The 24,898-nt window shown below is 42.2% G+C and overlaps 1 protein-coding gene across 1 annotated transcript; it reads left to right on the top strand.

Moving 5' to 3' along the window:
- The first annotated feature begins 3,996 nt into the window (after window positions 1-3,996).
- YWHAQ (tyrosine 3-monooxygenase/tryptophan 5-monooxygenase activation protein theta) lies at window positions 3,997-21,279 on the top strand. Its single transcript, XM_035109870.2, has 6 exons — window positions 3,997-4,204; window positions 5,470-5,856; window positions 18,147-18,270; window positions 18,785-18,948; window positions 19,735-19,830; window positions 20,223-21,279. The coding sequence occupies exons 2-6, from the start codon at window positions 5,563-5,565 to the stop codon at window positions 20,280-20,282; spliced, it is 738 nt and encodes a 245-aa protein (XP_034965761.1). The 5' UTR covers window positions 3,997-4,204; window positions 5,470-5,562; the 3' UTR covers window positions 20,283-21,279.
- Window positions 21,280-24,898: the final 3,619 nt, after the last annotated feature.

Here is a 24,898-nt window from a genome sequence, read left to right as displayed (position 1 = left end):
ACTGCCGCAAGTGCTAAGAATTACTGCATATTATCAACTGGAGGAGTGGGGGGGGGGGAGAACTGGCCAGAGTAATCATGTTGTGCTGGTAATGAGGGGTATGCAAGGGAGGGGGGGAAACAAAGTTTTGTTATTCCATTCATTTCAAAACTTCTTTAATTTCGCTATTCATTCATTAAAACCATATTCCGTTCATTATCGTTTTTATGCCATTGCATACAGACCATACATTTAAAGCACATTTTTGCCTCTTGGAAATTGAATCCTGGAAACTAGTTGTTAAGGGTGCTGGGAACTGCAACTCTGATATGGATAAACTACAGTTCCCAGGATTGTTTAGGTGAAGCCATGTGCTTTACTGTATGTTGCGCATGCAGCCTGAACTACAAAGTACCTTGTTCAAAGTTTCCTCAGCCACAATTCTGTGGGGTGCCATAGGCAAACTCCTGGAATCTCACAGTGCTCAGAGATTGGGGTGCAGTGTAATCTATAGCATTACTGTGTTGTTGCTTTTAAAGCCTAGTGATAACAATTTCCCTAGGATTTGAAACATAAAAGCATCTACCACTTGAACTATAAAACTACAGTAACCGTACTAGCTGGCAGGCCCTGTTAAATCCTTCAAGTGTTTATTATCAAAACTACTATACAAAGTACTCTCTGACAAGACCGTGGAGAGTAGAAGTTTATCTCCCCTTTCAACCCCCAATGGAAACCTCCCAAGAGATACTGAATTACAATTCCATGCAATGCTGTATATTTCATCCTTTTTAAATTAGCATGTAACAATATCAATCAAATGCAGAGAGCAAAGATGCACTTGTAGCATTAAAGTGAATCAATACTTTTGTCATCTCATTCATCATTTACAAGTTATAGCAACCCATTATACTTACCCAGGGCTACTTAGGGAGTTTATTGCTAATGTTAGATTTGACCCTAAATCCATAAGGCCCAAGTCCAACATAATGACTACTAAATTGCCATGGAACAGAGAGCTATTGCAGTGCTATTCCTGCACATCTTTTTGGGGTTTATTGCAAAACCCACCTTAGAAAAGAAACAAGAGAGAACTCCTTGGCCACGTACTGCTTCATACAAGGGACTGTAATTCCTGGACTATGTGCTACTTTGTGAAATTACTCTTTCCAGAATGACACTTTCTCTCTCCCATCTCTGCCCCGGTATTTTCTTTAGGTAAATGAATGTTGAAAGTGCATGTCTCCTTATCAAAGCACATAAATGCTTATTTGCAAGTTTAACATCACTTACCAATGAAGATGGGTAAAAACTCCCCTCCACCCTGCACACAAACTGACAACTGATTGATTTGAAACTATATTTAAAATGACAGGACTATAGCCGACAAATATCCAACTTAGTCTGTCTTCTATTTCTACTAGTTTAGTAGATGCTGGGCAACACTGTCTATAAAGTGTACTAATGGCTATTTGGCACTAGTATGAGTCTGCTGAATTTTCATATCCGGATACTATTTTGACATGCTGCCAATATTTCCCCATGGAAAACAATTATGAGTTGTATTAGCATGGGACTTCATGGGACTAAATAAAGCAATCTTCTCAGTACAAAAGGCTTCCTCTCTGTCAAAGTTTAACAGTTAAACACTTAAGCAGTTAAGAGTTTCTTTTTGAAATGTGGCAAAATGCCTAATATTTTCTATTTTAAGCAATCTATATATAATACAGTGACTCCCAAGGACATTTGGTGATTGTGAATGAACAGCTGGCCAAAAAAACTTCAAAACACCATCCATATATAATCTGCTCCCCAACTTCAGTGCTAGTATTAACTCCTTACCGTTGAGTGTGTTTCCCAGACCAAGGCTGTGTACACACTGTGACTTTAACAGTGGAAGCACATACCCCCCCCCATCAAAGAATTCTGGGCACTGTAGTTTGTTAAGTGTTGCTGGCAATTGTAACTCTGTAGGGGGTAAACTACAATGCCCAGAATTCTTTCAGGGATAGAATGTGCTTTTGATGAGCTTTCAAGTTACAGTGTATACACAGCCCAAGAAACACACCATTTACTGGGGCACTATTAGGAAAGGAAAGCGCTAACAGTTCCCATTTAGAAATGCCCTGGATTCAGGAATGACCAACACTGCAGCCAAGAAGCTTATTTACTCTGGTTGCCCCCAAAAGCAGTAGTTCCAAAATGCTTTAATAAACCCAAGCATATTTGAGAATCTATTCTGCTTCTTTGTCACAGAGGGATATAGTTTGATGCTGTGTGCCCTGGCATCTTACTGTACTGTAACTGGATGCTGAGTTACACCATTATCCTCTGCTCTGTTGTGGTCACTCATGGCGAGAGATTGTTGGGGGGAAGCACTTTAAAATATTCCCCTTCATTGAAATCAATGGGCCAAAAATTGCTTACATCAAGTTTGGGACTTTTTAGAAGTTGCACTGTTGGTGGGGGCATGGTCAAGTTTGACAGATGGACGGAGCCACCCACCTGAGGTCACAATTATGTCAGGGGTTTTTTTTGCCCACAGGGATCCCCAGAAGCCCCATTTAAAGTGCTATCTTGCCCAGCACCTTTCACAGGACTTTGTGGGCTCTGCCAACCATTGCTTTCCGCAAAGACCTCCTTTGGCTCAGCCAGGCTTTTACCTGCTCCACACCTGATGTCGTGTGGTGGCCTGGCTGAAATGGCCTGGCAGGCCTAATTAGGTCTGTGAGCTGGAACATTCCCTACCCATGGTCTAAAATGACTGGTGAGAGCTTTCCAGGGTCTCTCCCAACCATACCTATCAATGGCTACTAGCTATGATAGCTAAGTCCTAGCCCCATTTTTTGAGGCAGGATCCTCCTCAATACCAGCAGCTGGAAATCTTACATAGGGGAGAATGCTCTTGCGCTCAAGGTCCTGCTTGTGAGTTTCCCCGCAGGCACCTGGTTGGGTGCTGTGAGAACAGGATGCTGGAGTAGATGTGTCATTGGCTGATCCTGTAGGGCTCTTCTTGCCCAGAACCACTTGCATGCAATGCTCCACCCATGAACTATGGGGTTTTTTTTGTGTGCAAGTGCATTGCCTGACAGGTTGCTTTTGAAGGAACATCTTCAAGTGCCCATTTTTAAAAAAATAATTTTGCTCTGGGGTTGACAGTCCCTGCCAGGTGGCCTGGATCATGAGTTCTTCAGCTTGCTGTGTGGAACCTCCCAACCGATTTAACTTCCAACCTGATTCGAGGAAGGAGAAGCAGACGTCCAAGCAGGCCTAAACGGGGCTTTCCGTGTGCTAGCAAGCAACCTCTTTCAACAGAATCCTTTTATTTTACAATTGCAATAGCTGTCGGACATTTGCATGGCAGTACCGGTGCTGGAAAAGGGGGTTGGTGGTTGGCGCACCAGTAGCACGTCCCGCTCTGCACCACCGAAGCGCCTCTGCAACCCTTATCTCACAGTCTCGCACTGCAACCCCCACGATACCCCGACCTTCTCCTTCCCTGCGATTGCAGCAGGAACAGAAACCTTGCTCTCCCCTTTCCCGCCACTCTTTTCCTCCCTGCAGCCGCAGCAGCAGCACGAGACGCCTTCGCCTCGCTTCCGCACCATCTCCCGTGCCTCGCCCAGCCCAGGGAAGGAGAGAAGAACGCGCGTGAGAGAGAAAAAAAGGGAGAGGCGGAGAAGGGAAGGAGAGGAGAGGTGGTAGTAGTGGTGGGGCGGCCTTGTAGCAGCATCGCCATGGCGACAGTGACGTCAGCCCACCCTGGACCTAATTGGAGGAAACCCCGTGGCCCCAGCTGCAGAAGCAGCAGCAGCGCACGGGCCAACCGAACTTCCGCGCGCTCCCCCTCCCTCCCAGCCGTCCACGACTTTTCTGTTCACCTTCGCGGCGGCGCGCAGGAGGGCGATTGGCCGCGCCGTGCTCGGGGGCGGGGCACGGGCTCGGGCAGCGCGCGGCAATAGGCTGAGCCGCGGCGAGCGCGGGCCTAGCAGCGGGAGAGGTTCGCTTTGTGCCAACGCCCTTTTAGCAGCAGCAGCGGCGGCAGCAGCAGCAGCAGCGCTGGTTCTGTGGCTGGAGACGGGAGCGGTTTTCTCTCGCTCTTTCTCTCTCCCCCCTCCCTTCTCTCCTCCTCCTCCCCACCTTCTTGATCCAGCCCCGGAGCGGAGCGAGCGCAGTCGACTCAGTAGGCGCCCGCCGGCCCGGCCTAGCGCCTCAGCGGACTCAGGTGAGAGGGCGACTGCGGCCTGCGCGGCGCGGCGCGGCGCGCTTCCCACTTCCCACTCTCCCTCCCTGGCTGCGCCTTTCCTTGCCTAATTCCTGCCGCGTCGTCCATTTTGTGGAGGCGGCGCGGAGCTCCCGGAGTCGTCGTCCCCTCCGCCGCCGCCGGGGAGGCGCTCGCCTCCGCCATTTCGTACCGGCCCTGCAACCCCGGCATTTCCTGAGGGACGGCGGGAAAGGAGACGGGCGGGAGCGCGGCTGAGGGCAGGGCTGGGTGGCTGCTACCCGCGCCTCACTCGGTCCCTCCTCCGCCTGCGGGGACAAAGGCAGTGCGGAGCCGCCGCCGCTTTTTCCCTTTGCCTCCGGGGGATGGGGGGAATCGGTCGCTTTTTCGCTTGCCCCCCCATCTTTTTATTATACAGGAAAATCGGCCGCCTTTTATCTCCCTTCCCCCCCCCCCGCCCCAAGGTTCGACACTCCTTTCTCCTTATTTTTTTTTTTTTTGCACATCTTCCTCCTCCAACTCCAAGCGAGAGGATCGCCCTGGGCTTCTCCGCCTCTGTACACACACTCTTCTCTTCCATCTTCCTTCCCACCCACCCCAGTCCCGCCTGCCAGGCATTGCTTAGCTATCTGCCCCTGAGAAGAATGGCTCGCCCTCTTTTCTCCCTGCCACTTGTGCCTTCTCTCTCTGCTCTTTTTTCTCCTCCCCTTACCCGCCATTCACAAGTCCAGGTTGTAGGTCACCTACGGCGCCACTTCCATTCTCCTCCTCTTAGCCTGCTTTCTTACAAACACTGCATTGGTTTGTGGGTGGGTGATTTTAGACGTAACGTTTGGATTCCCCCCCCCAAAAAAAAAACAGGAATCTTTTTTGTTTCTCGGACCTTTAAAAAAAAACACCAGTCTCTAGTGCCCAACTCCAGCATCACACACCTTGGATCTGTATGCTACACTATTCCTGACCGCCATTTCTAAAGGCCTGCTGTCTCCTGTCCACAAGGTGCTGGAAATCTCTTAGGTAGGGAGGGCCTAATCACCTGTTCTGGACATGAGTGCTGCTTCCATTTACTTATCTCAGGAATGGTACATATTTTTGTCAGCTTGGTTTGAGTTGATGCCTTTAGTGACTGTTTCTCAATGGCCTTTGTTTAAGTTGCTCTGTCTCTTGTGGTTTGGATTTCCTAAATCTATAGGAGCTTTTTGCGTGGCTTGTAACTCTCTATTCCTTAGGAGTACAGGTTTCAGAATATTTGTCTCTTGCTGTTCCAGGTTTTGAGGTGCCTTCTGACTTTGTGAAAGGCCCTGCTGTTCCTTTCCCCCTCCTAATCAGTTGCCTTGCTGCTTATACCATTGCTGGCCAACATGGAAAAGACCGAGATGATTCAGAAAGCCAAGCTGGCTGAGCAGGCGGAGCGTTATGATGATATGGCTACCTGCATGAAGGCAGTGACAGAGCAAGGTGTTGAATTATCCAATGAAGAGCGCAATCTTCTCTCTGTGGCGTACAAGAATGTGGTTGGGGGAAGACGCTCTGCTTGGCGAGTGATCTCTAGCATTGAGCAGAAAACTGACGGAAATGACAAGAAGATGCAGCTTGTCAAGGACTACCGAGAGAAAGTGGAGTCTGAACTTAAGTCCATCTGCACTACGGTTCTGGTGAGTTTATGAAGCATACTTCACCTTATTATTTATAGCTAACTTGCCAAGTTGAAGCCTGAGGCCAAGGAGTGGGATGAATTGCATTATGTGAGATGTTGAATTTAAAATGTAAGATGTTGAATTTAAATATAATATTTTCCTTATCTTGCTAGGAACAGGTAAACAAATGTTCGTGAATTTGCTGCAAAAGTGGGTTTCCACTGACAGTTGCTTGGAAAATGTGGGAATGAGGATTGAACTGTGAAAGCTGTTTTATCTGTAATCAGTAGCAATGCAATCTCATAATGCCTTGTATTAAAAAGTCTGTATTTGATGAACTAAATAGACTGAAAAAGCTACATATAGGTTCCCCTGGGGTCATATCTATTGCTTTGTTTGTTGAAATATAGAAGCTAGTATATGCTAAATCCTAAATTCATTGAGTAGAGGATATTCATGGAACAAAGTTGGAATAAATCTCTGCTTCAAATAGTTTCACTTGCATTGCTCTTGCCTGTTTCTTACTTTTATGGGTTCTGGCAGTAGTTTCATATTTCCTACTGCAAGTGATTGAGAGCTAGCACAAGGTTATGAAGAAAAAACAGGTTGTCTGTTTCATAAATATGTCCAAAGCAACAGGCAATACTCTGTAGGCATTCATATTTGGTCTTGGATTCTTTAAGTAGCTATTTTGTTTTTAACAAATCATGGTAAATTGACATGCCAAAGCTAGAGTACTGTTTTTAATTGACCCACCAGAGTCTTCTGTGTTGCTGATAACTAGTAGTAATACTTGCTTTCTCTAAACTCATCTTTTTGTTACAAATCTGCAGTCATTTGATACATTTATTTAAAGTAATTTTTATATCTATATCTGTAGGTAGGCTAGGATAATTAGAATTCGTTTGAAGCTTTTCTCTATTTTCCATTATGCCACCTAAATTTTGATTTGGATTGGGTTAAGGAGGTTGGAAACCAGTGCAGAACAAATGTCCTCTGGTGCTTTGTTTCTGTCTGCAAAAAAGTGTTTCTCTGATCCGTAGGGCACCATCTCAACTCCTAGTGCATATTTATTTTTGTAGGAAACATTGTACATGTTTGTTTCTGACACTTAATTCCTGGCACCAAAGGGGGCTTTTTTGAGTCTGTAAAATAAAATACAGCATTGTATGCTATGCAGCAAAGCACTTTTGAAGTTATGGGGAGTTTAAAAATGAGGGTCTGTTCAATGAAAAGTAAAAAAAATCTCATAGGGCAAGCCTTGGGTGTGTCTAAAGTAGGTCTTTGGATCCTAGCCACTGTCCTTAGTCATCTCTATTGCATACCAGCAGTACAGAAATGCCTTTTGATTTCAAGCTTGAGCTTTCTGGTAGAATATATGGCTATTTGGGGTGGGGTAAAGTGACAATGAATGATTCTAATCTTTTTTAAAAAAACAACCCACCCCAGTATTTTTGGTTATTTTAACACAATTATTTTGCTATGAATGTAGACATTTATATTGGTGTTTCCTTTTGAACCCTGTGCATCCTATTCCATATAAAATTGTTATAATTGAATTGTCAATATTTTCCTAAATATGTAGTAGTGCAGGAAGTACTCTAAATTTTGTTGGCCCAAGGTCTAGCTCTACTCTAAACTTCTCTTGAGCAGTGAACTTTTGGAAAGCTGTATAAACTAATGATATGTAACAAATAAATTTGGACAGACTGGCTGATACTTGGAAAACACAAGAAAAATCAGTAAGCAGTCATTTGTTACACATCTTAGAATTGAAGAGTGAAACTGATTATAATAGAACAGATTGTGTTTTAATATGTATTTGTTGTTGGGTAACTAAATGCTTAGTCATGTTTAGGGACTTTCAAAAACTAGTTTAATTCTGCCTTCAGTTTGCTAACAATTTGTAAAAATGTATATACTGTATGTACTGTATGTACCCAGAGGTACATAGAAAGCATGCTAAGTCATTGTCCAGTCAGCATAGTGGAAGCAAAGGACTTTTCCCTAGCGGAAAAACTGAACACACTTTAAGCAGTTGGGGTGACGCATGCCCATTAAATGCTGTGTTAAAACTAATTACGCAGGTGTTTGTAGGCACAGTTGCATTTTCTGATGTTGTTGTTGTTTAGTCGTTTAGTCCTGTCCGACTCTTTGTGACCCCATGGACCAGAGCACGCCAGGCACTCCTGTATTCCACTGCCTCCCGCAGTTTGGTCAGACTCATGTTCGTAGCTTCGAGAACACTGTCCAACCATCTCGTCCTCTGTTGTCCCCTTCTCCTTGGGTCTTTTCCAGGGAGTCTTCTCTTCTCATGAGGTGGCCAAAGTATTGGAGCCTCAGCTTCAGGATCTGTTCTTCCAGTGAGTACTCAGGGCTGATTTCCTTCAGAATGGATAGGTTTGATCTTCCTGCAGTCCATGGGACTCTCAAGAGTCTCCTCCAGCACCATAATTCAAAAGCATCAATTCTTCGGCGATCAGCCTTCTTTATGGTCCAGCTCTCACTTCCATACATCACTACTGGGAAAGCCATAGCTTTAACGATACGGACCTTTGTTGGCAAGGTGATGTCTCTGCTTTTTAAGATGCTGTCTAGGTTTGTCATTGCTTTTCTCCCAAGAAGCAGGCGTCTTTTAATTTCGTGACTGCTGTCACCATCTGCAGTGATCATGGAACCCAAGAAAGTAAAATCTCTCACTGCCTCCATTTCTTCCCCTTCTATTTGCCAGGAGTGATCAGTGGCCATGATCTTAGTTTTTTTTATGTTGAGCTTCAGACCATATTTTGCGCTCTCCTCTTTCACCCTCATTAAAAGGTTCTTTAATTCCTCCTCACTTTCTGCCATCAAGGTTGTGTCATCAGCATATCTGAGGTTGTTGATATTTCTTCCAGCAATCTTAATTCCAGTTTGGGATTCATCCAGTCCAGCTTGATGAATTTCTGATGTTACTGGACTTGATTAGTTGGTCCTTTGAGCAGCATGAGGTGGTGGGGAACTTAAGTCCCCAGGCCTGAATGTGGCACTCCAGGATGTATTTGACCCAGGACGTATTTGACCGTGGGAGCCCCCACCACTTGGTCCAGGCCACACCCATCACTCTTTCTCTGTATCTTCTTCGAGTACTTTTCTCTGGCTGGAGTGTGTCATTGAATTAATAATGTCTTGTTTATCTTGATGAAAGCTGGGGAGAGGTGTCTGTCTGTCTAAAACTTTAACTGACTGGTGTGTAGCTTACTGTGCAAAGTGGCCCCACCCATCCCTGACATGTGGCCATTAGAAGCTTCCCATGAGGAAATGTGACCCTTTTGTTGAAAAGGTTGTTTGCCCCTGCCCCAAAAATAATGTTCATGTTCTGAAAACTAAAGTTTAGTGCAAGGACATATTTACTGGGAGTCTTCTGCTCATGTGCACTTTTTCTCTCTGAGCTTTTGGATAAGGCTGCTTTCGGCAAACTATCTTAAAACATTTTTCCAAGCAGGCATGATGATAGGAAAGTACTCCATTTGCAGCAGTGAACTGTGTGTATGCCCCTGTATCATGACTAATAGCTGCAGATTGCAGTCCTCAGTTGGGCATGTACTGTACTGTGGAATTTAGGCAGGTAAGTAGAAATGGTCTGTTAAAGAGTAGACAGGAAAAGGAAAGCAGACAGCTGCTTCATATTTCAACTAGGTGGATTTTACAAAGTTAAGGAGATACTATGTCTTGGGTAACTAAGGGAATTAATTCCAACCAAGGTTGGGCACTTTTAAGTGATTATTGTGAGAGAATTGAGCATGCCCGTAGGTGAAATCTGTGCAGCTTAAAATTGTTTGCTTTATATTTCATATTTAACAATCACATTTTGTTGATCATATCTATTCAATGGTTTTGCTAGTCTTCTAAGTTCTGTGCTGAAATGTCAATAGCAAAACATTTTGACATTCTACCAGAAAACCAGAGATTCCAAACACGTCTTAATGGTGGGAGAATTGAGTTCATATATTTTGCAGAACAAAATGCTGTCAATTTCCATTCAAATGACCAATGCTAAAAAGGGTAGCAGCACTTTTGAATGGCTTAGATTCTTCAATCTTTTTTTACATAAAATCTGGGTACAGTGGAACCTCGGGTTACGTGATGTCCTCCAACGCTTCGGGTAATGAGCTCTGCTAACCCAGAAGTAGATTCTCCTTGTTGCGAACTTTGCCCCTGGGTGTAAGCAGAAGTCACGCAGTGGTGGCAGCGGGAGGCCCCATTAGCGAAAGCGCACCTCATGTTAAGAACGGTTTAAGGTTAAGAACAGACCTCCGGAATGAATTAAGTTTGTAACCGGAGGTACCACTGTACTTAAATATCATAACCTTTTTAAGTCAGGTTCCGCAATGCATTCAACAAGCAGGAATGCCTTGTATCTATGTACCATTTTCAGATGTCAGAGACTAATGTAGTAACAGTTATTTTAATTGAATTAGGATGTTTATGAATAAAAGGATGTTCCCAGGCCTGTTGGTTAAAACTGAACACTGATAAATTGTATTTCTGAGAATCAGTGAGGGCTTAAATATACCAGTGCTTTTAAATTTTAATATGGTTACTTCATGAAGAAACCTTCAACATCTCACCTTTTCACTGATGTAGCAGTCCTTAAAGGTAAAGGTAAAGGGACCCCTGACCATTAGGTCCAGTCATGACCGACTCTGGGGTTGCGTGCTCATCTCGCATTATTGGCCGAGGGAGCCGGCGTACAGCTTCCAGGTCATGTGGCCAGCATGACAAAGCCGCTTCTGGCAAACCAGAGCAGCACATGGAAACGCCGTTTACCTTCCCGCTGTAGCGGTTCCTATTTATCTACTTGCATTTTTTGACATGCTTTCGAACTGCTAGGTTGGCAGGAGCTGGGACCAAGCAACGGGAGCTCACCCCGTCACAGGGATTCAAACCGCCGACCTTCTGATCAGCAAGCCCTAGGCTCAGTGATTTAACCACAGCGCCACCTGGGTCCCTGTAGCAGTCCTTACGTTATACAATATAAAGTGGCAAAATAAATGATGACTTAATAAACCAATTTAATATTTGTGTATGTTCATCTCCTCATAACATGAATTCTCTAGGTGATATGCAACAATTTGAAGTAAGCAGAAATCCAGTTTAATATAATAAAACAGACAAGTATAGCTGGTAGAAACAGCTTAAAACTAGGGATCAGTATTGGGCCATTGCTACTCATGTATTGTTGGAGTCTGTTAAAATAGTTTAGAAATAAATCTATGCAGTGTGCACACAGGTACTGATTAGGAAAGGAATTTTGATTTAAACTAGTATTGTAATGAACTGAAATGCTATGACAGATTTAAACAGCCTTATGCCAACCATTTTGTGATTGGTGGAAAAGGGAGAGAATGCCCTGCTGATTGTACTAAATAAAATTAGTTTTGTCTCCTGACTTTCAACAGCTATTCGGAGGGTTAAGCCTTGGTGCATGAGCAGAACACAGCATGTGCCCCTTAAGACCATGGCTATTATTGATAGGTTGGATATCTCCCCCCCCCCCCTGTATTAGTGTCCTAGTTAGAGCTTGGTTTTACAGTTCAGTAATTAAGAAACGATCAATTTGCATGTGTTAGTAAAAGGCACAAATCACTCCCTGGTAACAGAGAAGACTGTCAACCACTGGATAGATTACCACTGAGACTGAATGCAGGATTGTAACATACTTCAGTACTTGTTTTTTACTTAAACCACACAGTTGTAGTCCACTAACTTCCTAATGCTTTTCAAATCAAGTAGCTTAGTGCTAAGAACCACAGTACAATTCTGAATGCCAAAAGCATTCTTCATAGCTGAATTAAAGTGCAACGCAATATTATTTCTTCTCCAACCTCTCCAAAGTGTTATTTTTGTGGATTTCTGTAGTGGGGACCTATTAGTTCATTAAACAAATGCGTAAAAGAGTGTATTTAAACACTGCTACATCTCAAAACATAGCAAAGTAGTTTACAACATTAAAAAGGTGGAAACCATACAATGAAAGCATTAAAATGTATCTCACAATATCTTTCAACATGATAATAATTTACTATATAGGATTGCATGTAGACATGCTGAGGTCAAAAGTATCCAACAAGTTGGGTGTAGCAGTAAGTAATTGGATTGTGAATTTAAAAAATACTTCAAAATTCACTTGAAATATAATTGTATTAACAACTTTGAAATATATAGTATGGCAGTAGGATCATGTGTGCATCAGATCCACAGGTGAGCCAAAAATGCCGCAGAATTTTGACTTCTTTCAAACAAAAGTAGTTTCTAGTTCTTATGGCTGAATTATATGTTTAAGCTATGATTATGTAAGCAACGATTGCTGAAATTTCAGGTGCCGTAGAAATTACTTGATAAATCCCACGCCAGCCATCATAACAAGTGATCTTGTTCCTTGCTTAGACAGTTGGCCAAGTGCAGAATATTAAGTTGTGTTAAGAGTGCTCATGTGGCCCTGATTAGTTAAACTTAAGGTGTGTTCCTAAGCATATTTGCTTGGAAACAAGTTCCATTGAAATGGACTTCTTCTCAAGTGAGAGTATTTGAGATTCAGTTTCATATCTCTACTGCTGGAGCACAATGTTTGAGGTTGGTTTAGTTTCGCAAGCTGATTCATCTTTGCAATCTGATTCATCAGGGGCTTGAGAGTTTCTCACAGGAATGATTCATGTCATGTGTTTTTGGAGCAATTAAATATGTGCTGGTACTAATTTAGTATATTCTAGCTTACAGTAGAGAAAGGAGTTGACTATGCACACCTCTCACAGTACAGTATTAGTATTTTATTTTTCTTATTAAATTTGTATACCATTTATCAGATCACAGGGCGGTTCACAACATAAACATACAAAACGAAAGCACAAAATACATAATAAAACAAAAACAAACCAATAGCATGCCCCCCAACAAAGACATTTAAAAGGCCATAGAATGGTAATCAATCAGAAAGGTGTGCTTATAGAGAAACATTTTTGCAACAGAGAGCCACTGTAGAAAAGGCCCATTCTTGAGTTGCCACATGCTTCAGCTGAAGCATTGCTACAGTGGTACCTCGGTTTAAGTACACAATTGGTTCCGGAAGTCTGTACTTAACCTGAAGCGTACTTAACCTGAAGCGAACTTTCCCATTGAAAGTAATGGAAAGTGGATTAATCCATTCCAGATGGGTCCGCTGAGTACTTAAACTGAAAGTACTCAAACCGAGGCGTACTTAAACCGAGGATTCAAAGAGAAAGTGAGGAGTAGATTAGATCAGGAAGTATATTACAATAAACCATAGACCAGGCATCCCCAGACTTCGGCCCTCCAGATGTTTTGGACTACAATTCCCATCATCCCTGACCACTGGTCCTGTTAGCTAGGGATCATGGGAGTTGTAGGCCAAAACATCTGGAGGGCTGCAGTTTGGGGATGCCTGCCATAGACCATAAAATTGACTTGTTGATTTTACATGCAGAAAAGAGTTGACCCTAGCTATTAATTGCTACTATAGGCTTACTGTACTTGAGGTTAACAGTTGGCATTTTCCAGACTAGGTGTCTTATAGCTGTCTTTACCATCTCCTGCTGACATTTAGTACTGCCTTGTTACCTGTCTGTGTCATGTATGTTTGATTAACCCACACTTTCCGCACAAAAGTGTTAGATGTTGCATCTGTTTAGACAGTAACAAGATAATGATTATAAATCAGAGGGGTAGGTATGGAATTGGAATAACTATGCATATACAGTGGTACCTCGGCTTAAGTACACAATTGGTTCTGGAAGTCTGTACTTAACCTGAAGCGAACTTTCTCATTGAAAGTAATGGAAAGTGGATTAATCCGTTCCAGACTGTCCACAGAGTACTTAAACTGAAGCGTACTTAACCTGAAGTGAACTTTCCCATTGAAAGTAATGGAAAGTGGATTAATCCATTCCAGACGGGTCCGCGGAGTACTTAAACTGAAAGTACTCAAACCGAAGCGTACTTAAACTGAGGTATGACTGTATCTTCTGTGGGTGTACCTCCATCACCCAAAGCTGGAGCAAACATTTGGTATAGACTGAGTTATCAGTTCCCTTTTAGATTGAAGGGCTGAGTAGACTACTAGACAGTGTAAGCAAGTCTGAACTTAATCTGTATCCAAGTAGGGCTGGGAGAAACTCTTGTCTGAAACTCCAGAGAGCTGTTGACAGTGTAGACAATACTGAGCCTAGTCTGATTCAGTGTAAGGCTGTGTTCTATGTTCTTACCGTAGCTCTGTGAGGGAGTGTAAATTACAGTTCCCAGAATTCTTTTCTTTAAAGAGAAGGCCAATAGCTCAGTGGCAGAGTGTCTGCTGTGTATGCAGTAGGCCCCAGGTTCAATTCTTGGCATCATGTTGGGTTGGGAAAGACCTCTGCCTGAAATCCTGAACGGTGGCTGCCAGTCAGCTTAGACAATGCTGAGCTAGATGGACCCAATGATCTGACTTTGTATAATGCAGTTTCCTTTGTTCCTATGAAATGTGTTATTTCGGACCCCTTTAGTCTATTGCAGTGTGTTGACTTTTAAATGGCATCTTTGTCATTTAAAAGCAAAATGAGTTGAAAAACCACCTGCATTTCATTATGTGACTTGGGGTGATAACCAGGGAGCACTTGAGCAAAAATGCACTATTAGTCAGTTTGCAAGTGCATAAATTTGACCATTAAGTTATAATTGCTAAAGTAACAATTATAGTAGCTCTGCATGTAGAACTTAGGTCTAACCTCTTTGCAAAAAGCTCCATCCATGTTGGTACAGCTGGGCTAAAATGGTAGTCTGTAGGATATACTGAACGAGACTCCTTCCACTTTTGCCTGAACAAATGGTTTATGCCAGGCATCCCCAAACTTCGGCCTTCCAGATGTTTTGGACTACAATTCCCATCTTCCCTGACCACTGGTCCTTTTAGCTAGGGATCATGGGAGTTGTAGGCCAAAACATCTGGAGGGCCACAGTTTGGGGATGCCTGGTTTATGCTATATTATTACCAGACAACATCTTGCTGTGTGCTTTCTTTCTTTAGTCAAACCATTCAGATAAAGTAGTGAAGAATACATTCTGAAAGAAAGATATGGCACGTCTTTAATTCTAATAAATATATGAATTGTAGAACAGAAGATTTATTAACAGTAGATTGCATTTAATGCTACTGGTACTATATATTTGCATAGAAAAGCAGGCATTGAATGCAAGCAATATTTTCAAAACTTTAATCTAGACACCAAAGGGAAAGATGACTGTGTATTGAGAAATTAAATTGCTCTCTACTCTCTGAAGCTTAAAGCACCAGAAACTCAGAACAGCTTAAGAGACCTAAGATATTACCTGTTCTTAGGCTTACTTTCTAAAATGCATGAGATGAAATGAAGAGACAGGGAGGGAGGAAAGCAAACTCAAGCCCCCTAGTTCTTTGTTCTTCCAGCTGGAATGGAAGCAGTTCATGGAGAGGAGGAGCTAAAAGTTACTACCGGTAGTCACAACAGAGCTGATAACAGTGTCTGCTTCCATTCTCCCTCTGCTGTAGCATGATAAATCTAGCCTCTTGGCAGTTAACAGTGGAACTTAATGACATTTTAGAGCAATTCCATTTAAGAGGGGAGAGTTTATTCCCTGCTTCTGTTTGATTCCTTGAAAGCTTTGATACATATTCAAAATCAAAACATTTTGTACATAGGGTGTGAGTCATTTAATAATGAGTCCTGTCAGCAGAAGCCCTGTACAAGGACTTCTGCTCTCCTCCCCTGTGCATCCCTGAAATTAACTCTGTGTGTGTGTGTGTGTCAGGAGCACCCCAAGAACAGCATGTGGGGGGGGGGGCAAGAGACGCAAAGATCGTTCATCTGGTAAGCTGAAATGCTTGTGCTGATGGAATGATCAGAAGAGTGAAACACTGAATTTCTCCCTTAGTGGCAAATTAAGCATAGTATGAAAACACAATGTTGCTAGCAAATGTTTGACATGGGTGTCTTGTAGGGAAAATAGGTCTTCCATTTCAAGTTTTCTCTAGATTCTAGGACTATCTTGCTGGTCACACTTCTGGCTGGGAAAAATATAAGTTTGTTCTTTCAAGTTGGTTTCAAAATATGTCTCTACCTCAAGTTCTTTTAACTTGCCTAGGTGTGTCTGGTTCTGACCATGCTGCTTCGTTACCCAACGTGTTGATTAGCCTAAAAATTGGCTGTCCAGTGCCAGACGTCTGATACAAAAGAAGGTTCACAAATTTTAGTAGCTGCGGAGGATGTTAACCAGAACTTTAGCATGACTGTTTAAGACTTTCTCTTGTAGACATACAAGGCTAATAGCCAAAGGTTCCAATTGGCTGTTCTTTCTCATCATTGGATATGGTGTGCATACAGTTGGACTATGGGTGACTTGTCAGGGCTTCAGACATCAACTTATTATTAATCAAAAGCAGAAGTGACTTTAAATACCGTATTTTTCGTTCCAAAAGATGCACTTTTAAAGAGGAAATTATGCATGGTCCCTGGAGCTGAATTGCCCAGGGGCTAAAGGCAGATTGTGCTTTTTAAAAAGAAAAAAGAAAAAGAAAAGAAAGAGCTAAAGGGTAACTAGGGAAAGAGAAAGGAACCCACTCAACAGCTGATTGCAAGAGATTGGAGAGGGAGATAAGGCAGCTAGCTCCCTTCCCGCCCCTCCCTGCCCCTTGCCTAGGCCTCAGTAGTTGTCTGCAGAGGGAGACATGTGACTGGCAGATTAGATTATCTGCCTGGAATCTGTAGAAATGGGTCCCTTTCTTAGAGAAGCTGCAGAACTGTAAAACAGGATTTTTTCCCTTTGCAAGGAAACTCAGCAACTTTGAACTGATCCTAAAAAATGGAGCTTTTCTCCCTTTGCAAAAAAGATGCACAACTCTGAGCTGACCCCCCCCCCCCAAAAAAAAAACCCAGGACTTTTCCCATTTGCAAAAAAGCTGCACAACTTTGAGCTGATCCTAAAAAAATGGAGCTTTTCCCCTTTGCAAAATAAGCTTCTTCAAATATTTAATTGGGGGGGGGCAAGGTACCTAGGCCTCTAGGAGTTGGTTGCTATGCCTAGGACAATTCAAGAAAGCAAAATATTTTTTTCTTGTTTTCCTCCTCTAAAAACTAGGTGCTTCCTATGGTCAGGTGCGTCCTATGGAGCGAAAAATAACGTATGCTGAAACAGCTGAATTAGATTATTCTCCACTGTGAGGAAATAAAAGCAGCTTAGTGGAAAAGTGGGTGGAGAGAGCGACTGTGTGATATATCATAGTGGTCCTTTATGTAGGGGTGGCTTTAGCTAAAGTTTATGCTTCAGCTATAATTTAAATGCATATTGTTGGCAAAAAATAGTTACTTGAATCTGTACATTCCAATTCAAAAAACCCTCATTAAACAGATCTTTGACTAAATCAGCACAATTTTTTTTAGCATGGCACATAAGGAAAAATAAACCATTTGAACATTGAACTATTTGAACCATATTGAATATGGTTTGTGCAGTAAGATGATTGGCTGAAGCTGCTAAATACTTAAAAAGTAATCATGGAGTATCTGGATGGAATCATTACTTTGGACAACTGTCACAGGGAGATCTGGTACAAGACAATCAAATGAATTGTGACTGTATTGGTGGCAGTAGTTTGCTGCAAAGGTGATGGGTGTAGCTTTTCTATTCAGTGCAGCAGTTAGTGTGCTTTAAAAACTTGCTTCCATTTTTAATGCAGCACTTGGGTATTTATTTTGAGAATGAATTAATCAAAAGTGGAAACAGTGGAAAAATAACTAGGAATAGTTCTATGGCCAAAAAAAAATCACACTCACTCCCTATACTTTATTTGTACAACTTCTTTTTCTTGCGAGCTGTTGATTATGAATTTTTCTTTGGTAAGCAGCCTCTTCTGTCAGAAAGTGATGTATCTCATAGTGAAAGAACGGGGTAATGGGCATGTATCCACAATTCCTAAAGGTTTGCTTCATACCTGACTCAGTTTTTACTCCAAAAAGTAAATCTAATTTTGGGTACAACACTTCAATCCTTCATTTGTATTGCCCATCTTGAAAGACAGTCTCAGGGGACAAACAGTGCCACTTCTTAAATTGAAACACCATTTCTCTTGCTACAGGGTCTTTGTCTACTTAGTGCATAATACAGTATATCAAAATGGTATTTTAGCAATCATGCATATTGTGTCTGAACACACATCTGTGGTAGTATTTATGGCCAATAATAATACTTTCCCCTTCCCTTTCTATTGAAATTACTTAAAATTCTCTCCCCTCCTCTTTTGTTAGGAGTTGCTGGATAAGTACTTAATAGCTAATGCAACTAACCCAGAGAGCAAGGTGTTCTATCTGAAGATGAAGGGAGACTACTTTCGATACCTGGCAGAAGTTGCAAGTGGAGATGACAGAAAACGTGAGTACCATATTCATTTAAGCCTCTGCTTTTCAGTAAAGGTATATCTAGTCCCAGGTGGCGCTGTGGGTTAAACCACAGAGTCTAGGGCTTGCTGATCAGAAGGTTGGCGGTTCGAATCCCTGCAATGGGGTGAGCTCCCGTTGCTCGGTCCCAGCTCCTGCCCACCTAGCAGTTCGAAAGCACATCAAAGTGCAAGTAGATAAATAGGAATGAAACCAGTGGGAAGATAAACAGTGTTTCCGTGCGCTGCTCTGGTTCGCCAGAAGCAGCTTTGTCATGCTGGCCACATGACCTGTCTGCTGTCTGCGGACAAACGCCGGCTCCCTCAGCCTATAGAGCGAGATGAGTGCCACAACCCCATAGTCGGACACGACTGGACCTGATGGTCAGGGGGCCCTTTACCTTTTTATATCTAGTCTTATAAATAATAGTTACATTTTGTGTGTGAAGAAAATGTTAAGAACCTGCTAGTTTGTCTCATAATCCCCTTTGCCTTGCTTTTTCTTAACAGAAACAATAGAAAATTCACAGGCGGCTTATCAGGAGGCATTTGACATCAGCAAGAAAGAGATGCAACCCACACATCCAATTCGTTTAGGCCTAGCGCTTAACTTTTCCGTATTTTACTATGAGATCCTCAACAACCCAGAGCTGGCTTGCACATTGGCAAAGACAGTAAGTTGACTTTGGGTGTGTGTGGGAAAGTTAGTTTGAATAAGGGACCAGGACTCCTTAACCACACCTGCTTATCTTCTTGGATACTGAAATTGTATATATGGGTGTGTTCACTTTACTTATTCTTCAGAGGACTGCTAGTTCCTCTTGCTTCTACTTCCTCCTTGTGGCATTCAGTCACCTGATAGAGCATGCAGAATAATTTTAACAGTGAAAGCTATGAACAGGCACATCATTGATGGCTGGTCTTAAAACATTTTTGTTTCGAGAGGCTTATGTTATTGTCTCACAAGGGTTTCATTTCTAGGCCCACTTTGGGAAATAAACACCTTTAGTCATAGTAGAACATGAGCTGAGTGAACATAATTTAGGTTTGATCTGAAGTGGCATCATTACAGTATTTCCCCACATTAAGATTAATGCATATTCTCCAAAGGAAAGCCTACATCCATGTAGAGTTGAATGTTTAAACACAACCACAGATATATAACCCCAAGTTAAATACCAGCCCACAGAAAACCTAAATTGCTGTACATTAAACTTGTAGCAGGAAACGTTCACTGAATACTAACTTCTCTTGCTTCTGAAATGTCTTCCAGAATAGGCTTTAAACAATGACTGTGCTGATATTCAAATGTTTATCCTATATCAAAGCAATTTATGTAAAAAAGAAACAGCCTAAACTTCTGAAGGAATACCTCATCTGATGGCTTGTTTTTAAAACATATCTACTTTGGGGGGGTTCTTTTACCTAAAGCGTAAGAATAATCTGAATTTCTTTCCTAGGCTTTTGATGAAGCCATTGCAGAACTTGATACGCTGAATGAAGACTCATACAAAGACAGCACTCTCATCATGCAGTTGCTTAGAGACAACCTCACAGTAAGATGTGCCTGGTCTTTCTACAGTCATTGTGCTTGGACTTTGGGTTCCCAAATAGTGTCAGCTAGGTTTTTGGAGTAGTACTCCTGCTGCATTTATTAAAAGGGAGTTGTGAACTGGGGTTGTGATGGATGTAAAACCGAGAATATCTCACTTCTGATAATACTGCTTGCTTCTAAGAATATTGCTCATTACTAAATTGGAGATTGTACATCTAGGCTTGATAGACTTAACAGACATATTTAGAAATATAATAAGGTGCAAGATAAACTACTGCTTTTCCTGTAGTTTGCCAGATGAAGTAGGTCACTGATTTTACTTTTGTGCCAGGCTGCTATTGAGAATGGTGTTGCAGGTGAACCATACCTGATTGTGGCTGTTCTTCTTTCCAGTTATGGACATCAGACAGCGCAGGAGAAGAATGTGATGCTGCAGAAGGTGCAGAAAACTAAACTGCATATGGAGTGTCATTCCCCTTCTCAAGAAACCTTTTTACACGTCTCATTCCTTATAGCTCCACTTGGATTTCCTATAGCAAAGAGAAGCCATCCATGTGTATGGAAATCAATTTATAGTCTTTTCACACTGCAGCTTTGGGAAAACTCCATTCCTTGATTTGTGTTTTGTCCTGGCCTTCCTGGTGTGCGTTTACTGCTGTAGAAAAGTATTAATACTGGCTTAATTTCCATATAAACATAAGTAACTTCCAAACACTTATGTAGCGGACTAAAGTTATCTGGTATTTAAAAAGAAATCTGAACCAGTTCCTGCAAGCAACTGTGGTGGTTTTTTTTTTTTTGTATTACAGTGATGACATGAAAATGTAGTTAATGCAACTAAAGAGTGTTCAACACAGTTCAATTCTCCACATTCCCTTTTTATTCTGCAGGGGTTTCTTGGTGATTTGACTTTCCCGTGCTACTGTGTATTCGTTTCTGTAGGATCTGGGGTGTCTTGGGCCAAATGGGGAGCATGGCAGAGTGGCTTCCTATATGTGTGTACAGCAGGAGCTACTGAGTGTTTTAAATACAGGGATTCTTCTTACTCTTCAGTTGCTGCTGTTCAACTGCTATCCCCTCCCAATAAAAAATTCACTTACACTCCTGCCTTTGTAGTTCTGGTATTCACTTGATTATGTACTAGAAGCAGCATGTTACTGCCAGAATACAGGGAGTGCCTTTTTGGCAGACTAAATTGCATGTCATTTCTTAACACTGGAATGGGGGAGGGGGGGGAAGAGGTCATATGTCCGAGTATAAAACTTTTCCATGCAGATTTGTGCACATGTATGAAGGTGTCAAGTTCGTCCAGTGATTGTTCCTTAGATAGATGGACCACTATTGTGTGTTGCTAATCATTGATTGTAGTCCCAAAAAAGCCTTGTGAAAATGTTAATGCCCTATGTAACAAAATAACATTAAATAAAATTACATTTTATAAACCACTAAACTGTTGCTTTGTAACATTTGCATGCAGCTTCATCTAGGAATAAGTCCCATCTAAACTGTTTTACTATGCTGTAACTGAAGTTTTCAAACTGTAATGCTTGCATTGTGTGTGTGTGTGTGTGTGTGTGTGTGTGTGTGTGCGCGCGCACTTCTCTGATGCATTGCATGAAGTGAAATGATGTTCTGGCATTCACTAAAGTTTTTAACATATAGCATGCATTCTCTTACATATGCATAGTGCATTGCAATGCTACTGTTACAAGAGGTATTCATACAGGTAAACTGAAACATTCTGAAAATACTACCTGCTTTGTCAGGGGCCTCCTACCTAGAGCCACATGTAATTACATAGCTTTAGGAATGCTCCAGCATCAGACCAATCACTTGGACCCTAAATGGAAGCATTTCTAAAAGTACCTTTTAACAGTCAAACATACTGTGGCATAAAACAGGCAGAGCTCTGGTCATGGGGAAAATGCTTATCCCAAGACTGTTTCGCATGCACTTGCATGTGTTTTGCTGGACCATTTACCACAGTTTTGCCATGCAGGTTGTGCACCTGATTGGACCTTCTTGCTGCTAGGCCGTTCAATTTTATTTATTAAGACTGCTAATCGGCCACCTTGCAAATACACTCAAGGTGGTGAACATACATAATTTAAACCTGTAAGAACAAAACTGCATTGAACCAAATAGCTGGGTGAACCAAAGGTAAAACTACAAATATTCCTTTCTGCCCTTCAAAGGTAAAATGGGAGGACTGGGGGGAAGCTTATTCCATTGAAGGGAAATACCCTGATTCTCTATGCCTGCTCTTGAACGTCTGGACGATGGTACTCAAAGCAGAGCCTGATATGAGCACCGCAGCTTGCATTGTGAACAATGTAAGAAGTGGTGCGTTCCATGTTAATGTGGGATCAGGTTGTGAAAGGTTCTAAATGCATGCAATACTTACACAGGCAAATATCCTGTGTTCTGTATATTGTTTGTTTCGGGACCAAAACCTCACTGCAACTCCGTTCAGTTTTTGTTCCTGATTAATACCCTTTGTCATCTCAATCGGGTGCCAGTGTTTTCAGAAAAGGAATACTTGCAACATTCCCTTTCTTTCCCATGTTCTGTCTAGTTGCTTCACTTAGGCTTCCAGTTGAGCAATTTTGCTTTTGTAGGCAGGCTACAAATAATAATATTAATTTTATTATTTATACCCTGTCTATCTGGCTGGGTTTCTCCAGCCACTCTGGGTGGCTTACAACATATATAAAAGCATGGTAAAACATCAAACATTAAAAACTTCCCAATGCAGGGCTGCCTTCAGATGTTTTCTAAAAGTTAGGTAGTTTAGCATATTGGTGGAGTCCACATATTTGGTGTCATTGATCATGGCTATGACAAGCATGGGAATGAGGCAACTTTGTCAAGTTTTGTGGCGTAAATACTCCACTACTAAGTGGCATGTATTGTAGAAAATGGGAATAATGATGTCATCCTGTACATGCTTGCTTAATAAAATAGGTGATGCTTGGGGGTTGGCTCCTGTTAACAGTATACACTGAATCTTCTCAGTAGTTAAACAAATGAGTCGTGCTCATTTTCCGTCACCACTGCCTTTAAATACCTTTGAGCTGTCATTAATGGTGAAGCAAAACTGCTTCCAAAGAAAAGGTTGCTTTTCACTTCCCCATCTTCTATGTAAGGTTTTCCAAATCTTGCCCCTCCAGGACTAATAACCCAGACCTTACTAGACCACACTTGGCAGCTTATTTACCCCTGTGCTGTGGCTTCTGAATTGGACGAGAACCTACAAGCAGCAACCTTGACCATGACCTGTGATTAGAATCTTGAGTTTAAAATTTAATTTAGGAGTCGAGTGGCCTCACTCCTACCTCACCACATCCTTAAAAAAATTAGATGGCAGCAAGAATGTAAACTTGTGGCAGTTGTGAAGCTGTTATGCCTAAAAGACTAGGAATGTTATGTGGTGATCAAAGTTGAAATCTCTAGAAGCTCCCAAGGTTCCCAAAGTGAACCTCTTTGATCATTCTGTGACAGCCAGCAGGTGGCACTGTTGATTTTTACCAAAACAGATTCAACGGAAATGCAAGTTTCTGTGCCAAAAGCCAAAGTGAAGAATAACCTTGAGGCCTGTGTTCTAGGTAGCCCATTCTAATTTAAAGGAAAGGGCAATGACTAGAGCTGAGTATCTAGTGCACTGTTAGTAATAAAGACAAATAGCTGTTCAAAAGGATTACACCAGTTTCACAAGGTGAAGTGTTCAACCTGGAATTTGAGGAAGTCATAAATCCTGGCTCTTCCGAATGCTGAAATGTATGATTGGACAGGGGAAGTTATCATTTCTATCAACAGCTATAATTTAGTGACCCTTCTAAGAATAATTGACAACAGGAAAGAGCCGGTGACTAATTGGAAGAGCTTCAGTACTATTTTTTACGATTTCTGTTGATAATGAAGTGGGAAAGGTGGTGGCATTGTCTATATATTTAGAATTACATTGGTACCTCGACTTACGAAGACGATCCGTTCCGCGGCCGTCTTCGGAAGTCGAAGTCTTCGGTTGTCGAAGCGCACGTTCTGTGCATGCGCCAAGCACGATTTCGCGCTTCTGTGCATGCACCAACCGCGTGCGGCGAAAAGACTTCCGGGGTTTTCGACTTCGGAAGTTGAAACCTTCAGAAGTCAAATCGTTTGGATGTTGAGGTACCACTGTAATAAGGCAGAGAGAATACAGTTTTTAGGAAATTCTGCTTCTACCTGGTTACTCCCATTCCCAAACATAATTATCACACTCCTTATCTTATTCCCACAGTAACAACTTTGCTTGCTTGCTTCCAACCAACCATATGTAACTACTTGCCATTTTATATTCATTCCGGCCTAGTAACTCTTCATGCTATGTATGAAAAGGTGTCTCATACCTTTCTTGGTGAGGAAGGAAATACAACTCATGAACATGTGCAAGCAAAATATCCTGTGTGTATAATGTTTCATATAAGAAGGTATATGGAACAAAAAAACGTGACAGAACAAAACATGACAAAGCTGTGGCAACTGCACTTTCCACGTTTCATAGATGCTGCTATAGGTCTCGCGCGTAGTCTGGAATGGGTAAGGGATGCTCTTATCCAGACATCCCCAAACTGCGGCCCTCCAGATGTTTTGGCCTACAACTCCCATGATCCCTAGCTAACAGGACCAGTGGTCGGGGAAGATGGGAATTGTAGTCCAAAACATCTGGCGGGCCAAAGTCTGGGGATGCCTGCGTTATCTGAATGACTTGGGTGGCTGCTTGTGCAGAAATGAGTGGCAATGGGTAATGGGTAGAAGAGGAGGAGGTGCTAATTTCAGATCACTGGGAGAGGGAAGAAGGAAATGTTATTATCACTTGTGTGTCTCATCCTAGTTTCCCACACTCTGCTAGCCAGATTTTTTTTGGGGAGGGATCTAAAAGACAGTACAGTACAGTATTTATCCACCCATTGGGAGGAGCTGCGCATGGACAAAACAGGATGGCATCTCTTTAAATGCTTGTTCCAAATCCTACATTTGCCTGGATGAAGAAAACGTTGGAAGATTTACACCTTCATAACAAAAGCATTTTT

The sequence above is a fragment of the Zootoca vivipara genome, chromosome 3 (genome assembly GCF_963506605.1).
Source record: "Zootoca vivipara chromosome 3, rZooViv1.1, whole genome shotgun sequence".
In the NCBI taxonomy this organism is placed as follows: Eukaryota; Metazoa; Chordata; class Lepidosauria; order Squamata; family Lacertidae; genus Zootoca; species Zootoca vivipara.
The sequence above is the reverse complement of the archived record's forward strand: the minus strand, read 5'-3'. Positions and strand labels throughout refer to the sequence as shown.

Bases quoted from the DNA above. Each gene is read 5' to 3' on its own strand.
- YWHAQ (XM_035109870.2), top strand. From the start codon at position 5,563: ATGGAAAAGACCGAGATGATTCAGAAAGCCAAGCTGGCTGAGCAGGCG. The intron at 18,271-18,784 runs GTGAGTACCATA...TTTTCTTAACAG, and splicing joins AAGTGGAGATGACAGAAAAC to AAACAATAGAAAATTCACAG. The intron at 18,949-19,734 runs GTAAGTTGACTT...TTTCTTTCCTAG, and splicing joins CTTGCACATTGGCAAAGACA to GCTTTTGATGAAGCCATTGC.